Below are 16,863 nucleotides of genomic sequence, written 5' to 3'. Positions count from 1 at the left end.
TGCACGGAAACGCCGTTTACCTTCCCGCCGGAGTGGTACCTATTTATCTACTTGCACTTTGACGTGCTTTCGAACTGCTAGGTGGGCAGGAGCAGGGACTGAGCAACGGGAGCTCACCCCGTCGCAGGGATTCGAACCGCCGAACTTCTGATCGGCAAGTCCTAGGCTCTGTGGTTTAACCCAAGCAGCAAATCCAACTCCCGAGCCCTTGAGTTTTGTTAAATGGCCAGTCTCTCTCCAAGGCTGGCCTCATCGTGCAGAGCTTCCCGTCAGATTCTTTCTGTAGCTGATTCACATGGTCTTGATCAACTGGTGTAGGAGCGGATTAAGAATGTAAGAATAGCTGGCTGGATCAGGCCCGTGGCCCATCCAGCCCAGCACCCTGTTCTCACAGAGGCCAGCCCTATGGGAAACCAGCACGCAGGATCCAAGCACTAGAGCCCACTCCTTGGTCCTGCGGTTTCCAGCAACTGGTATTCCAGAAGCATTTGTCCAATGTTCTTTCAAAGCCGCCCATCCCTGCCTCATGTGGCAGTGAGTTCCGCGGTTTAACTACACACTGCGTGAAGAAAATACCTTTCCCCTCCCCTCTATGCTGACTCTCCCAGCATTCAGCGTCACTGGATCTGCAGGAGTTCTGGGGTTACAAGAGAGGGAGAAGAACTTTTCTCTCGCCATGCTCAATTGCATAAATTTCTATCATGTTGCCCCCCCCCCCCTTCTCTAACCTAAACGGCTCCAGACCCGGCTCACAATTCCCCCTCACATCGCTGCTTACATCTTGTGCAAGGTTTTAACTTTCTAAATGCCGCACTTGTTTTTATTTTAAGAAGAAGGCGTATACATGCGCCTGAATATGCAACTCCACCCCCCCCGTCCTTTCCTCAAAGCATTCCCTGCCTCCCCCCCGCCTGATCTCCTCTTCCTCCCCTTTACAGGACCTCTTTTTGCAGCAAGGAAGAAAGTGGAAACAGGAAATGCCTACAGATCATTCTGTCTCCCTTTCTTTTCAATCAAAGCCCAAGAAGGACCTAGTTTCAGTCCAACGAAGGAAACTGGTGACAAAGCGACCTCTGGCAACTGAACAACTTGACTTCTTCTCCTGGTTTGGGGAGTGGGCTATTGGGCTCGGAGAAAATATATTTCTGGGACAGGAATGCCACAACTGGCTTTTTGTGTGTTTGCGAGGAAGGGGAGACAACCTCCCCTCCCCACCTCACCTCACCCCTCCAATTCCAGTTTAAATATTTGTTCGCAACAGCCCCCCTCCCCATGGACATGTTAAAAATTCATTTGTACAGATTGCCTTGTTGGTTCAGAATTCATGGGTAGGCAAACTAAGGCCCGGGGGCCGGATCTGGCCCAATCGCCTTCTAAATCCGGCCCACAGAGGGTCCGGGAATCAGCATGTTTTTACATGAGTAGAATGTGTGCTTTTATTTAAAATGCATTTCTGGGTTATTTGTGGGTTATTTGTGGGGCATAGGAATTCGTTCATTCCCCCCCCCAATATAGCCCGGCCCCCCCACAAGGTCTGAGGGACAGTGGAGCGGCCCCCTGCTGAAAAGCTTGCTGACACCTGGTTCAGATCAAGACCCATCTGGTTTTTCAGCAACAGCCAGCAAGATGCTCCTGGGAGGCCATTTCTGCTGTCTGCGGGAGAGCTTCTCCTGCAAATATCAAATTTCTCTGCTCTGCAGTACCTGAGACCAGGGCTTTTAGTGTGGCGGCTTCTGCCCTGTGGAATAGCATCCCTGTCGAGATGCGACAGGTGCCTGCTGCCTGCACTTTCCGGAAACAGCTGAAGACGGTTTCATTCCTAGAGATTTTTCTCAGCTGGCAAAAGGGGATCTTTACCAAAGAGCAGGCACTCATTAGGGTATCGGTCTTCTTTAATTGCATTTGTCGTTTCTGGGTTCTTAACTGCTTTTAATTATCTTTGGTATAAATCGCCTTGCGACAGTGGTTTAGGAGGCAACTCATCTGTCAAAGACGATCATGATAATAATAATAATAAACAATTTAAATGGTTCCTTCCTTATTTATTTATAACAGCTATCTCAGATAGTGTTTCGGTATTGTACAGTGGTGCCTCGCAAGACGAAAAGAATCCGTTCCGTGAGTCTCTTCGTCTAGTGGTTTTTTCGTCTTGCGAAGCAAGCCCATTGACAGTTTAGCGGATTAGCGCTATTAGCGGATTAGCGCTATTAGCGGCTTTTAGCGGCTTATCGGATAAGCGGCTTAGCGGCTTAGAGAAAGGGGGGGAAAGGGGGAAAAACCCGCAGGAACTCGCAATACATTTTCGTCTTGTGAAGCAAGCCCATAGAAAATTCGTTTTGCGAAGCGCCTCCAAAACGGAAAACCCTTTCGTCTAGCGGGGCACCACTGTATCTTGGGCTCATCCACCTGGGAGAAAGAAAACTCTGATCCTAAATCTTCGCTGCCTTGCAGGAGATCTTTGGGAGAAGAAAGGGCTGAGGAGTAAACCCAAATCTGGAGTGGGGTCTCTGGGGTGGTTGGATGACGCCAGACGGGCGGGGTATTAATAAATAAATAAATATATATATATATAAATAAAATACCGTATTTTTTTCGCTCTATAAGACGCACCAGACCACAAGACTCACCTAGTTTTTGGAGGAGGAAAACAAGAAAAAAAATATTCTGAATCTCAGAAGCCAGAACAGCAAGAGGGATTGCTGCGCAGTGAAAGCAGTAATCCCTCTTGCTGTTCTGGCTTCTGGGATAGCTGCGCAGCCTGCATTCGCTCCATAAGACGCACACACATTTCCCCTTACTTTTTAGGAGGGAAAAAGTGAGTCTTATAGAGCAAAAAATACGGTAAATAATAATAATAATTGTACGCCTCCTTCCAGCAACTCCTGTAGCCAAGCTACTGCCAAATGCATTATTCTGCTTACCAATCGACCACTTCAGTGGGGCTGAGGAAGAGGGTCTTGTTTCCTAGGCAGCCCAGGACCTCCAGGTGTGTGTCCTGGTTGTGTGTGTGTGTCACTTGGCTGCTGCTAACACAGCCTTTTAACGTCACCCTCAGAGGTGAACTCCATTCTCTCTCTCTCTCTCTCGACGCCAACAACCCACCCTGGGACCTCAACCATAACCATAACAGCAGAAATTGAGGGTTATTCCCTGTTGTTTGCTTGCAGAGCTCACGAGATAGACTGCCCTTGGGCGTGGAGGCTCCACTGAGCTAACAAGCCACGGACAGGTTTCTAGGCCTTGTCCTGTTTGCACCTTTCTCTTCCGAAGACATCGAAATTGGTGGCCGTCCTTGACATCTGGGCAATGCCGTTAGTTATCTAGATGGGACCTTGTCCTGATCCAAGAGGGGTCCCCTTAAGTTCTTAAGGAGCTGGTACCCACCTGTCTCCCTTGCTTCAGGATGGTGGGGTTGGCGGCCGTGCTGCGCTGGCTGGCTCCCAGAAGGCCGCTGGAGCCCAGGAGGCCCAGTCGCGTGGTAGGCAGGTTCCGGGAGGGGATCTGGAACTGGCGTGGGTTCCGGCGGCCCATTCCTGCACCTACAGATCCAGCTGTTGGCAGGGAGTTCGACTGGCCGAAACCTCGGCTGGAAAAGAACAAACACACCGGCTTACCTCTGCTACTCCAGGGGCGTTACTTGGAAACAAAGATTCAGCCGCCCATTGCCGCTGCTTAAAACGAAGGAACATGCAGGCGTCCCTTAATTCCAAATATAAATCGTGGTGGTTTTTTGGTTTAATGGCTTTACGTTTGCACTTTCTGTTCCTCATCAGACAGTGGTGTTTCCACCTGCTTTGCCCCACCTTGCCTTCCCCAGACTATGATTTGTATGTTTTGTGGTATTTATGGTTTTCCCAGTAGTGATGTATGGAAGTCAGAGCTGGACCATAAAGAAGGCCGATTGCCGAAGAATGGATGCTTTTGAATTCTGGTGCTGGAGGAGACTCTTGAGAGTCCCATGGACTGCAAGAAGATCCAACCGATCCATTCTGAAGGAAATCAGCCCTGAGTGCTCACTGGAAGGACAGATCCTGAAGCTGAGGCTCCAATACTTTGGCCACCTCATGAGAAGAGAAGACTCCCTGGAAAAGACCCTGATGTTGGTTGGGAAAGATGGAGGGCACAAGGAGAAGGGGACGACAGAGGACGAGATGGTGGGACAGTGTTCTCGAAGCTACCAGCATGAGTTTGACCAAAATGCGGGAGGCAGTGGAAGACAGGAGTGCCTGGCGTGTTTTGGTCCATGGGGTCATGAAGAGTCGGACACAACTAAACGACTAAACAACAACAACGCATTGTGATTTGCTGTTACTTCTATTGATTATAGGTTGGTAATTCTTTATTGTGGTCAGTGATGGAGGAAGCCTCTCAGGAACCTGGGACGGCGTGCCCAGGGCAGGGCGAATTGCCCATGGGGCAGGGCACGGCCTGTCCCTTTGAGCGCCGCACCCCCCGTCCCTATGGGTGCACAGCACCCCATGCCGCACGGGGAGCACGGCGCCCATAGGGTTTGGGCGCAGCGTGGAACCTCAGCCACCCTACAGCTGGGGGAGGGAGGCAGTGGGAGGACAGCAAGGAGCCTGCGGGCTCCGAGATGAATGGTTCGTGCGCACTGCAGGCCCCGTGGCGATTGCTTTGCGCCATTTTGTCACCCCCGTCAGGATGGCCCCTGGGGTGGATCGCACCCCCTGCACCCGCCTTCCTACACCCCTGATTGTGGTTGATCTGTTTAATTATTATTTGCTGGTGTTTAATTTTACTGTTCACTATTAGATTCTGATGAATTGTTGAACTTTGCTTTGTTTGATATAAGTTGTGCATTTTAAAGTTACAATGGTACCTCTGGTTGCGAACAGGATCCGTTCCGGAGGCCCGTTATCAACATGAAAAGAGCGCAACCCACAGCGGCACATCAGCACACGGGCAGGTTGCGCTTCGCCGCTTCTGCGCATGTGCGTGATGTCCTTTTGCACGTCTGTGCATGTGCGAGCAGCGAAACCTGGAAGTAACCTGTCAGGGAACTGCCATCGGAGCTCAGGGGGGTGGAGAGGCTCTCGGATGCTGGGGAGGGAACCAGCAGGGAAAGAGGGAGAGCTTCCGCTGAGGAAGAAGGGAAGGAGGAGGAGTCGGAGGGAAGGCTCAGGGACGCTTCCAGCGAGACCAGTGGAGAGAGCTCAGGACCTCCCCTGGGGACGCCCACTCTGCGCAGAAAGCTGTCGCGCAGGGAATCCAGGCGGAGACTTTCTGTCAAGGAGCTCTTATGTTGGAAAAAGTTCAGGAAACGCCCACTGACGGATTCTGCCAGTGATTAAGGCAGCCACGAAGTAAGGGCTGTCTGGTCAGGGAAAGTTTTAGCCAACTACTCAGCTTGGAGCGGTTTGGCGCTTACGCACAAGCAACCCCTAATCCCTTTACATAACCCTTTCCGGTACTTCCGGGTCGCCGCAGGACGTAACCTGAAAGAACGTAACATGAAGTGGGCATAACCAGAGGTACCACTGTATTGTGACTTTTACTGTATTTTTCACTCTATAAGATGCACCAGACCACAAGACACACCTAGTTTTTGGAGGAGGAAAACAAGAAAAAAAATATTCTGAATCTCAGAAGCCAGAACAGCAAGAGGGATCGCTGCGCAGTGAAAGCAGCAACCCCTCTTCCTGTTCTGGCTTCTGGGATAGCTGCGCTAACCCTGCATTCGCTCCATAAGACGCACACACATTTCCCCTTACTTTTTAGGAGGGAAAAAGTGAGAGCAAAAAATACGGTATATTGGATCAAAGTGTTACTATTAATGTTTGGTGTTTTATTATGTTTTTATGTCTTGGAAACCGCCCAGAGTGGCTTGGGCAACCCAGCTAGATGGGTGGGGTATTAATTAATTAATTAATTAATTAATAATAATAATAATAATAATTAATGAGTGATGAAATAATTGCTAATTAATAACCCATTTATGAATTGACAAGCATTTGCATCGATATCAACTACAGCAGTGATGGCCAAACTTGGCCCTCCAGCAGTTTTGGGACTACAATTCCCATCATCCCTGACCACTGGTCCTGTTAGCTAGGGATGATGGGAGTTGTAGTCCCAAAACAGCTAGAGGGCCAAGCTTGGCCATCACTGAACTATGGGGAAGGGGCGCAGCTCAGAGGCAGGCCATATGCTTGGCATGCAGAACGTTCCAGGTTCTTCTTCTTCTTCTTTGGCGATCCCTCGTAGCTGAGTAAGATTGTCTCCCATAAACACGGTTTTAACAGGTTCAATCCCCAGGGGGCTATTACATGAAGATGATATACAGATGGTACACAACACCAGTGCAGTTAGGTAAAATGTACAAAACTAGTTCAAATATATGTTGGAAGTGTAAGGAAAAGGAGGGGACATTTTATCATATGTGGTGGGATTGTAAGGTAATTAAATTTTTTTGGGAAATGATATACAACGAATTGAAGAAAATGTTCCATTTAACATTTGTTAAAAAACCTGAAGCATTTTTATTAGGGATTGTAGGGAAAGATCTGGCAAAAAAGCTGAAAAACATCTTCATGTATGTGACAACGGCCGTGAGAGTTTTAATAGCACAAGGATGGAAGACTGAAGACACCCCAACTAAAAGAATCATGGCAAGAAAAATTGATGGACTATGCAGAACTGGAAAAACTGACATACAAGCTACGGGACAAGGATAACTGTGACTTTAAAGATGAATGGGAACCCTTTACAAAGTATTTGAAGACGAAACAAAGCGAACTGGACTCCTTGGCTGGCTTTGAATAAACATTCACAAACTTTTTATTGATAACAATCAGCTAAATAGTTTGAGGATCTATACAACTCTGTAACATGCAGAAAACAGCATTTTTAGAGAAATCAAAGACTGGAATTGAGGGAAGTTGGGGGGTGGGTGGGTTTTGTGTGGGAGGGTGGGGGGAGGGAGGAAAAATGGGGGGAAATAAGGATGACATGTTTCTGGATAATATGTTTTGTTTTAATTTTGAATAAAAAGTTATTAAAAAAACAAAAACAAAAAATAATTCCTAGGGGGCTGGGAATGTCGAACGTTTTGGCTCCTGAACGTCGCAAACCCGGTTTGTGAACGTTCTTTGGAACCCGACCGACCAACGCGGATTCTGCGGCTTAGTTTCCGAACGTTTTGGAAGTCAAACTTATTTGTTTGCATGGGTGTTTCAAGGTCCTTAGCTGCATTCATTTACCCACGCTTTGCCTGATATTTTTAATTGCTGCTGTATTCCCTTGCTTCCTCCAAGGTGACTCCACTCATTGGCTCCCCCCCCCCCGAACCTAGTGGCCCCCTAAAGACTTCTGGGTCAGGCTGGTCTGGACTTTTTGCAGGGCGACACTCAAGCCTTGACCTCCTGCGTCCCATCCACATGCAGCGGTATCGAAACATCAGTGTGGCTCCCTGCGCCACAGAAGGACACTGCCAAGCGCTCCAGCCACTCTCCCAGGCCCCGTATTCAGAAGAGAAAAGGCCCCAAACCTACGTTCTCTGCTGCCGGTACCCCGAGAGATCGAGGATGGATTTCCGAGGGAAAGCCCTGAAGAGTTTTTGCACCTGCTGTTTCCATGACAACAACCTTTTCTTCTGCGTCTCTGTGAACGCCTGCCCAAAAGAAGGGGGGGGGGGAGAGGAGAGAACATCAGAAATAATAATAATAATAATAATAATAATAATAATAATAATAATAGGATGCACCCGAGTTGTTAATAAAAAAACGTCTTCACAAATAAGGAATTCTAAAATGTGAGAACCTTTCCCTAGGGGCCTGTTTGGGAATTGCGGTTAATAAAAAATCTATAGTAATGAAGGGGGAATCTTTACGATTTTAACGCCTAATAGGCTTGACGCAACCGGTTGCCATTTGGAGAAAGACAGTTTGAGCCCTGGGCACTTTGCTGCATGTGAGTTGTTTGTTTTTTTTTAATAAATATTTATTAAGGTTTTTAAATATAAATGCACACATAATAAACAATCTTACTTCTTTCACAACAAATTCATCACTTCTTTGGACTCCCTCAAGTCTCCCGCTCCCATTTACATCGTTTAAAAAAAATTTTTTCCAAACAAATTATCAACTTGTTTACAATCTCATGTCCACTCATTCACATATAATCTAGCGCTTCTTCCAAAAAAATTTTATATTTTCTTTAGTCTCACTTATCATCAAATTTAAATCTAGTTTAGTGGTGACCAGTTTTTTATAATCTAGCATCCTTCTTAACATTCAACCAAATTACAATGTTTTTGTAGATACATCTTGAATTTCTCCCAGTCTTCCTCCAACTTCTCTTCTCCCAGATCACGGATTCTGCATGTGAGTTGTTTGGAGGGGACAACACAGAGCAAGGTTTTGAACAATATCCACTCTGAGCGTCTCCACCCCCATCGTTCTGCCCGGACACTGAGGTCCAGCTCCGAAGGCCTTCTGGCGGTTCCCTCACTGCGGGAAGTGAGGTTACAGGGAATGAGACAGAGGGCCTTCCCGGTGGTGGTGTCTGCCCTGTGGAACCCCCTCCCACCAGATGTCAAAGAGAAGAACAACTACCAGACTTTTAGAAGACATTTGAAGGCAGCCCTGTCTAGCGAAGCTTTTAATGTTTAATAGACTATTGTCTTTTAATATTCTGTTGGAAGCCGCCCAGAGTGGCTGGGGAAACCAAGCCAGATGGGCTGGGTATAAATAAAAAAATATTATTATTATTTGGATATTGTGGCTCTGACATCACTCTCTTGGGGGGTGTTGAGTGGAAGCAATGAACCAATGACCGCTCCTTCAACATTCAACTGGCTAGGCAGGAGCAGTCTTCCCTGCTCCTCTTGCGGAGAAGAACTTAAATTTCATGGCGAGTAGTAAAACTCGTCAACGTGCAATGGTCTTCCAATGAACATGTGTGGGATTGACATGGGAGGACAGTGCCCAGTTCGGTGGGGAAGTCCGACAAGGGGCTTCAACCATGTCCATTTGAACGTGGGAAGAATAATCTCCACAGTCAGGAACCGTGTGAAATCTGTATTTGTTTATTTAGAGTTTTTGTACCTGCCTCCCTTCGGTCGGAAAGGCTTACATGAAATCAAAAAACAAGGCATTCCCTACACACGGGCTTACATTCTAATGAAGAAACGAACAAATGAATAAAAATACAACACTAAGGGCCAAGGACAGAAGAGATAAATAAAACTCAGACACCAATTTCTAGGTCCTGATTCCTATGGTTCTGATTCCTTGGTTCTCAAACGCCTTGGCTCTCAAACGCCTTGGTCTACAAACCCTGAAAACCCAGAAGTGTTCCAGTTTTCAAATGTTTTTCGGAAGCCGAACATCTGATGCGGCTGTCGGCTATTGTTTCCAGAGCACCTGCACCAATCAGAAGCTGTGCCTTGGTTTTCGAACATTTCGGAAGTCAAACGGACTTCCGGAACGGACTAAATTTGGCGCTTTGGTTTTTGCTATTTATTTTGCGTTTTTGTTTTTGAGGCTTTTTCGGTTAATTTGTTTTTGTGACTGTGTGGAACCCAGTTCAGCTACTTATTGATTGATTGTACGACTGCAGAAATGAATAAAAGCCCCCCATCCAAACAATGACTATCTTCAGTGCAGGTAAGAAAATGGTTTGATTTTAATTTTTAACATCTACAATACTGTCTTATTTATTTTATAGTACAGTACATTGATTATCGCTTTCATTTTGCGGATCAATGGTCTCGTTAGATAGTAAAATTTGTGTCAAATTGTTGTTTTTTTGGGGGGGGTTGTTTTTAAAAGTCTGGAACGGATGAATCTGTTTTGCATTCCTTTCTATGGGAAAGCACGCCTTGGTTTTGGAACGGACTTCTGGAACGGATTAAGTTTGAGAAGCAAGGTACCACTGTACTGGACAGCCACTCAAAGGAGTAAACTTCTAGGGGCCGACGTCCCTTCAGTCTCCCCCCCCTCTAAAATATTTGAGGGACAGGGTGCTCCTCAAAGTTGATGGACACTGTCATTCAAATGCTGGGCGTGCATCAAGCCATGTGATTGATTACAGTGGTACCTCTGGATGCGAACAGGATCCGTTCCGGAGCCCCGTTCGCATCCTGAAGCAAACGTAAGATGCGACTGCGCGTCTGTGCAGCTCGTGTTTTGCCGCTTCCGTGCATGCGCGTGACGTCATTTTGAACGTCTGCGCATGTGCGAGCGGCGAAACCCGGAAGTAACGCGCTCCGTTACTTCCGGGTTGCCATGGAGTACAACCTAAAAATATTCATCCCGAAGCTACTTCAACCCAAGGTATGACTTTATACGCCCCCCCCCCCCATTTTAATCTAGTTGGCAACCATGTGACTGACTTCTGCTCATAGCTGTCAACTTACAGATTTGAAAATAAGGGACCAACAGCCTCGAAAATAAGGGATCAGCGTCCAAAATAAGGGATCAACATTTACTTTGATAAAATACATATTTTGCTGCATGCAAATGGCTTTAGATACCTATTAGGTCCATAAATTACCATATAGCATATATTCAACACAAAAAAACAGCAACAATTTGTTGTTGACAAAGGACAGCTGGACATATCAAGGGCCCCATGACCTTCAGTAGCTTATTTAAGGGACATCCATCAATAAGGGACCGCAGCGGGACATGGTGCTGGGATAAGGGACTGTCCCGCCAAATAAGGGACGCTTGACAGCTATGCTTCTGCTCCTGCCATGAACAGCATGAGGCCCCTGGGATAGTCCCTGTAGGACAGCGGAATCCCCTCAGGAAGAAAATGATTCCCCACCTCTGCAATACCAGGCGTTCTGGCCTACAACTCCCAGAAGCCCCAGGGAGTTGTAGTCCAAGACGCCTGAGCTGGTATTCAGCTGAATACCAGTTTTTTCTGCGTCCCTAGAAAAGAACGAAAGCTAAGTAGAGACCCACTCACCTCGTGAATGAGGCATTTGTCAATCAACTGGAGATAGGAGCTGATATTCTCCTCATCCGGCCTGGAGACAAGGAGCTGGGTGCATACTGCAAAGCGATAAATATATATATTAATAATAATAATAATGTTAAAAAATTATTTATACCCCGCCCTTCCCGGTTCAGAAAACCAGGCTCAGGGCGGCTAACAACAAATTTAAAACACTTAATTGATGCAACAACAAAAAACAGCATAAAATACAGTATAAAATGTGAATAACAATAAATTCAGAACTAAAAAAATCAATTTAGGGGGGAAATCCATCCAATAAACATTAGATGATCACCAGGGCTAGCTGGCTAAATTAGTCCTGTTTGGGCCAGTGAGGAGACCAGGGGAGAATTAGCTGTGGGATCCCAGAGCGGGTAATCTTCATAAAACGGGGAAGGGGAGGGAAGGAATGGGAATAAAAGATCAGGCTAAGTTCAAATTGAAAGCCAGGCGGAATAGCTCTGTCTTACAGGCCCTGCGGAAGGAAGTGAAATCCTGCAGGGCCCTGGTCTCATGGGACAGAGCATTCTGCCAGGTCGGAGCCATCACTGAGAAGGCCCTGGCCCTGGTGGAAGGGAGGGAGAGAAGCAGAAAGAAGTCTATCCTTCGCTTGGGGAAGTTTGCACCTGCTTTAGACTTGTTTTCATGTTAAGGAAGGATTCGAACCAGCCTTGTTGCAGCGACCTGCGCGGAAGAGCAAAGAGCCCTCCACGAAGAATGTTCACACACACATACAAGCTGGATTCCATTAATGCCTTTCTCCCTTTAGCGCCTTATTTTGCTCCTCGTTACTATGGCGTCAATCTGCAATTACTCCATTTAAGTCTATTTATAAAAAGGGAGAAGCAGCTGGGGTCCTCTGCCGGAATGGACAGGTCAGATGCAGAGCCTTCGAGGAGGAAAGGCTCTCACTAGCCACAAGGGGGCACAAACAGACATTCGGCGATGCAGGTGGGCGTTTTTGAGTCGCTTTCGCAGCTCTGCACCCCCAGGTCCCCTCTAGACAGTTTGTGTTTACTGAGCAATCACCCCGATTTGCTTGCACAAAGTTTGCGCAGGGGTTAGACGCTGGCTGTGTCCAGATGTCGGGGTTTGTTGTTAATTCTGCCGGTTATAATATTAGTGCTTCCGTTCTGATTTCTAACGCTCCTTTCCAACTGCAGCACCTGGTGCATGGCTTTCGGGCCGATATACTGCCGTGGTAAATTTCAAACGGCAGGAAAGAACCAGATACCTCCCCAAATCTTGTCACCTGAAAGGGCAACGCAAAACTCTCATTTCCGAGTCAATGAGGCTGCACAAATAGGATGCTTTCTGGAAACAATTAGCACAGAATTGAGCGCTAAACTTTCACACGTTTCAATAATAATAATCATAATAATAATATTAATTCTGAACTCTCCCTTCAGGATGGGTAAAGGCAGGTAGAGGGAAGTTCAGTTTGTCGTTTCCCTGCTTTTCAATATATAACATTAAATTGCTGTTATTATTTTATTATATTAAATTAATATTTAATTAAAAAACATGGTCAGAGAGCATTGAGGAGGAAGAGAAACAGCAAAGCACAGATCAAAAAAGACACATAGACACGGGCACATGGAATATGCCTGAACGTTATACACAAGACCTTTCTCTTGAAAGTAGAGACAAAAGATGTACTCCCCCCCACGTTTATCTGTTTGTTTCATAAAGACAAGAAAATCTCTAATAAAAACTATTTTTTAAAAAGGGTCCCACATTTCAGATTGCAGTGGAAGGTGCTTTCTGCACGTGAAAAGCCCTGGAGCCTAATTCTATTTTATTCTCGCCACGCATTTGTCCCCCGGACAAACGCTAACGCAAGCATAGGCAAACTCTGGCCCTCCAGATGTTTGGGACTACAGTTCCCATCATCCCTAGCTAACAGGATCAGTGGTCAGGGATGATGGGAACTGTAGTCCCAAACATCTGGAGGGCCGGAGTTTGCCTATGCCTGAGCTAACGGATCACTCTTTGTCCAGATTGGACTGACTGACACACAGTGATAACGACGACAACAACAACACCGAGGCACTTTTACAACACCATACGAGGCTGGAGAGCGATGAGAAAGGAATACTAACAGTTTTGTCTGCTATGGATTGTTTTCTATGTCACTTTTGGAGCCAAAGAGGCGAGCAGAACATTAATACAAAAGCTAAAGCACGATACAAGTGCAATCAATGAATGTAAAGGCAAAGGGACCCCTGATAATTAGGTCCAGTCGTGGCCGACTCTGGGGTTGCAGCGCTCATCTCGCTTTATTGGCCGAGGGTACAGCTTCCGGGTCATGTGGCCAGCATGACTAAGCCACTTCTGGCGAACCAGAGCAGCGCACGGAAATGCTGTTTACCTTCCCGCCAGAGCGGTACCTATTTTTATCTACTTGCACTTTGACGTGCTTTCGAACTGCTAGGTTGGCAGAAGCAGGGATGGGAGCAGGGACGGGAGCTCACCCCGTCACGGGGATTTGAACCGCTGACCTTCTGATCAGCAAGTCCTAGGCTCTGTGGTTTAACCCACAGCGCCATCTGCGTCCCTCCAATCAATGAATGAGAGCCACGTAAAATTGCACAATGGACAAACCACATCCGTCCCACTGCTCCCATGCAGTCACAGGGTCCCCAGCATCCCAGCCCTTACCTGGGAGCCAGGTGAGCTCCCGCCCCACCCCACCCCACCAGGGCCACCACCTGCTCCCGTCTCTCCCTTGGGAGCAAGACCTTCCCCAATCATGGCTCCTTACCTTTGCCCATCACCTTAGTAAACTGCCCTGGGATGTCCCCTTCGGGTAAAGGAGCCCCTCCAGATTCCCCCTCGCAGCCTGGAAGGTGGTGGTGGGGTATACCCCCCGCGGCGGAGTCCTTGCAGTCGGGCCCCTGGCCGTCGGAGCCAATCAGGGAAGCCGTGCGGTGGGGCTCTGGATCCCGGCTGCGGTCGTCCGCCGTCAGCTTCCGAGAAGAGTAAGCTTTGATGGGGGTGAGGATCATTTGGTGAAGCTCCTGCAGGGGCACTCGCAGGTTGCCCCCTTCAAGGATGTCCTGTGGAAAACAACATCCCCTGGCCATTAATGCCTTGGCTTCTTAACCTCACCTAAGCACCTGTGCTTAACCTACTGCTTTGGTTTAGCCAGACAGAATCGCAGAATTGGAAGGGACTGTTGTAATCTTTAGCCTGTCAGAGGAATTTGCCACTCTTCGGGCACCTGGCGTAGATTACTTGTTGACCTCCCTGTCTGCGACTCCCGGCAGGAGACAGGCAAGGTCTCTATCGGCGATTCTTCTCAAACGTGAGAAGAACACACCACTGTTCCCTCCTCCCTGTCTTCCCCAGGAGGGGGAAAGAGACAGACAGAAATGTATTTACATGCCTTTATTTCTGTCTATGCAGCAGTACAGAGAAACACGTCTGCACTCTCCAAACACCAACAGCAGAGAGAGGAAACTCCACCCCTGTACTTCCAGTACAGATCAGATGACACTCTGAGCTAACATCCGGTGCTCAGTACAGTGAATAGACTGTCCCTTCGTTCCCACGGTACAGTCACAAACATCAACGTCCTGTTTGGCATTCCAGCCAGCTGCAGCTCGCTGCTGCATTGGTCCTTTTTCGTAACATACTCCCCCAAAAGAATCAATGCGTGTTGCGAGCAAAGCTTGATCCAGAGAGGAAAACAAACAGTTGTTATACATATAACATTCCCCTGTTGTTTCAGTTCCACCCTTGGAACTCCCCGCCACTGGTTTCCCCAGGAATCTCAACTAAAGCATCCCTGAGAGATGGCCATCTAACCGCTGCTTAAAAACTCGCAAGGAAAGAGAGTTCACCACTTCCAGTGGGAGTCTGTTCCACGGTCAAATGGCTCTTAACTTCAGAAAGTTATTCCTAAGGCTCAGTCGCAATCTGCTTTCTTGCAACTTGAAGCCATGAGTTCGAGTCCTACCCCCCACCCACCCCCCAGAGCAGCAGAAAAGAAGCTTTCTCCATCTTCCATGTGACAGCCCTTGAGATATCTGAAGATGGCTATTCTATCTCCTCTCAGTCTCCTCTTTTCCATGCTAAACATACCCAGCTCCTTCAACCACTCCTCATAAGGCTCAGTTTCCAGACCCCTGATCAATTTGGTTGCCCTTCTCTGCACACCTTCCAGCTTGTCAAACTCTGTCCTGAATTGTGGTGCCCAGAATTGGACACAGTATTCCAGGTGTGGTCTGACCAAGGCAGAATAGAGTGGCACTATGACTTCCTATGATGGGAACAAAATTTTAAAAATTCCTTCCAGTAGCACCTTAGAGACCAACTACAGTGGTGCCTCGCAAGACGAAAAGAATCCGTTCCGCGATTCTCTTCGTCTAGCGGTTTTTTCGTCTTGCGAAGCAAGCCCATTGACAGCTTAGCAGATTAGCGCTATTAGCGGTCTAGCGGCTTTTAGCGATCAGCTGAGAAGCGGCTTATCAGCGGATCAGCTGTTAAGCGGCTTAGCGGCTTAGGAAAAGGGCGGAAAAAGCGGAAAAAACCCGCGGGAACTCGCAAGATTTTTTCGTCTTGCAAAGCAACCCCATAGAGAAATTCGTTTAGCGAAGCGCCTCCAAAACGGAAAACCCTTTCGTCTAGCGGGTTTTCCATCTTGTGAGGCGTTCGTCTTGCGGGGCTGTAAGTTAGTTATTGGTATGAGCTTTCGTGTGCATGCACACCTCTTCAGTTACACTGAAACAGAAGTCACCAGACCCTTATATATAGTGGGAGGGTGGGGAGGGGTATTACTCAGAAGGGTGGTGGGAATGGGTGATAGGCTGATAGGTGTGGTAAACCTGTTGACGACTGTTAACGACTGCAATTGGTCTTACAGGGAAAAAGCAAGAATCCAATGTCTCTATTCAGACCAGGTCTCTCCATGAGAGCCAGTGTGGTGTAGTGGTTAAGAGCGGTAGTCTCTTAATCTGGGGAACCGGGTTCGTGTCTCCGCTCCTCCACATGCAGCTGCTGGGTGACCTTGGGCCATTCACACTTCTCTGAAGTCTCTCAGCCCCACTCATCTCACAGAGTGTTTGTTGTGGGGCAGGAAGGGAAAGGAGAATGTGAGCCCCCTTTGAGACTCCTTGGGGTAGTGATAAAGCGGGATATCAAATCCAAACTCTTCTTCTTCTTCTTCCATGGTTTTAAGTTTGGTAAAGGTAAAGGGACCCCTGACCGTGACCAAGGGGGGCCAAGAAAACGGAAGAACGAGAACGCTCATCTCGATATGCCAAGGCCAGGACTCTCTGCAGTCAGGAGGCTTCAAAGGCTGTAGCATTTTGTAGCTGCTGATTCTTATCTGGTTTCTGGATGAAAGAGAAATCGGCTTTCCCCCGCAGCAAATGCACACATTCTGCGAATTAATTTCATGGCAGATTTCTCTACCAATAGCCTTGGTGTGTGCCCTAAAACTGGCTTTCTCTTTGTTCTCAAACACCGAAAACCCAGAAGTAAGTGTTCCTGCTTTCGAACAATTTTCAGAAGCCGAACGCCCGATGCGGCTGTCGGCTATTGTTTCCAGAGCTCCTGCACTAATGAGAAGCTGCGCCTTGGTTTGGAACATTTTGGAAGTCAAACGGACTTCCAGAATCGACTAAATTTGGCGCTTTGGTTTCTGCTATTTGTTTTTAAGGCTTTTTCGGTTAATTTGGTTTTTTTGACTGTGTGGAACCCAGTTCAGCTACTGATTAATTGATTGTATGACTGCAGAAATGGATAAAAGCCCCCCATCCAAACAATGACTATCATCAGTGCAGGGAAGAAAGCAAAAAAGCAATTTTAATTTTTATCATCTACAATACCATCTTATTGTAGAAGAAGAAGATTGGAAAAAAATTAAAGATTATTTACAGAAATATTGTAAAA

The 16,863-nt window shown here is 47.3% G+C and overlaps 1 protein-coding gene across 2 annotated transcripts in view; it reads right to left on the bottom strand.

The window, feature by feature from the left end:
* The window catches only part of SAMD4A (sterile alpha motif domain containing 4A), a 162,946-nt gene that overhangs the window by 28,245 nt on the left and 117,838 nt on the right, over positions 1-16,863 (bottom strand). For both annotated transcript variants that reach the window (XM_081861035.1, XM_081861034.1), the window contains 4 exons: positions 13,730-14,024; positions 10,936-11,021; positions 7,512-7,630; positions 3,385-3,586 (listed from right to left, as the gene is read on the bottom strand). In XM_081861035.1, the coding sequence (XP_081717161.1) occupies positions 3,385-3,586; positions 7,512-7,630; positions 10,936-11,021; positions 13,730-14,024 (702 nt within the window). The remainder of the gene's footprint in view (positions 1-3,384; positions 3,587-7,511; positions 7,631-10,935; positions 11,022-13,729; positions 14,025-16,863) is intronic.

Source organism: Podarcis erhardii (genome assembly GCF_964252035.2).
Source record: "Podarcis erhardii genome assembly, chromosome: 1".
Lineage (NCBI taxonomy): Eukaryota > Metazoa > Chordata > Lepidosauria > Squamata > Lacertidae > Podarcis > Podarcis erhardii.
The sequence above is the reverse complement of the archived record's forward strand: the minus strand, read 5'-3'. Positions and strand labels throughout refer to the sequence as shown.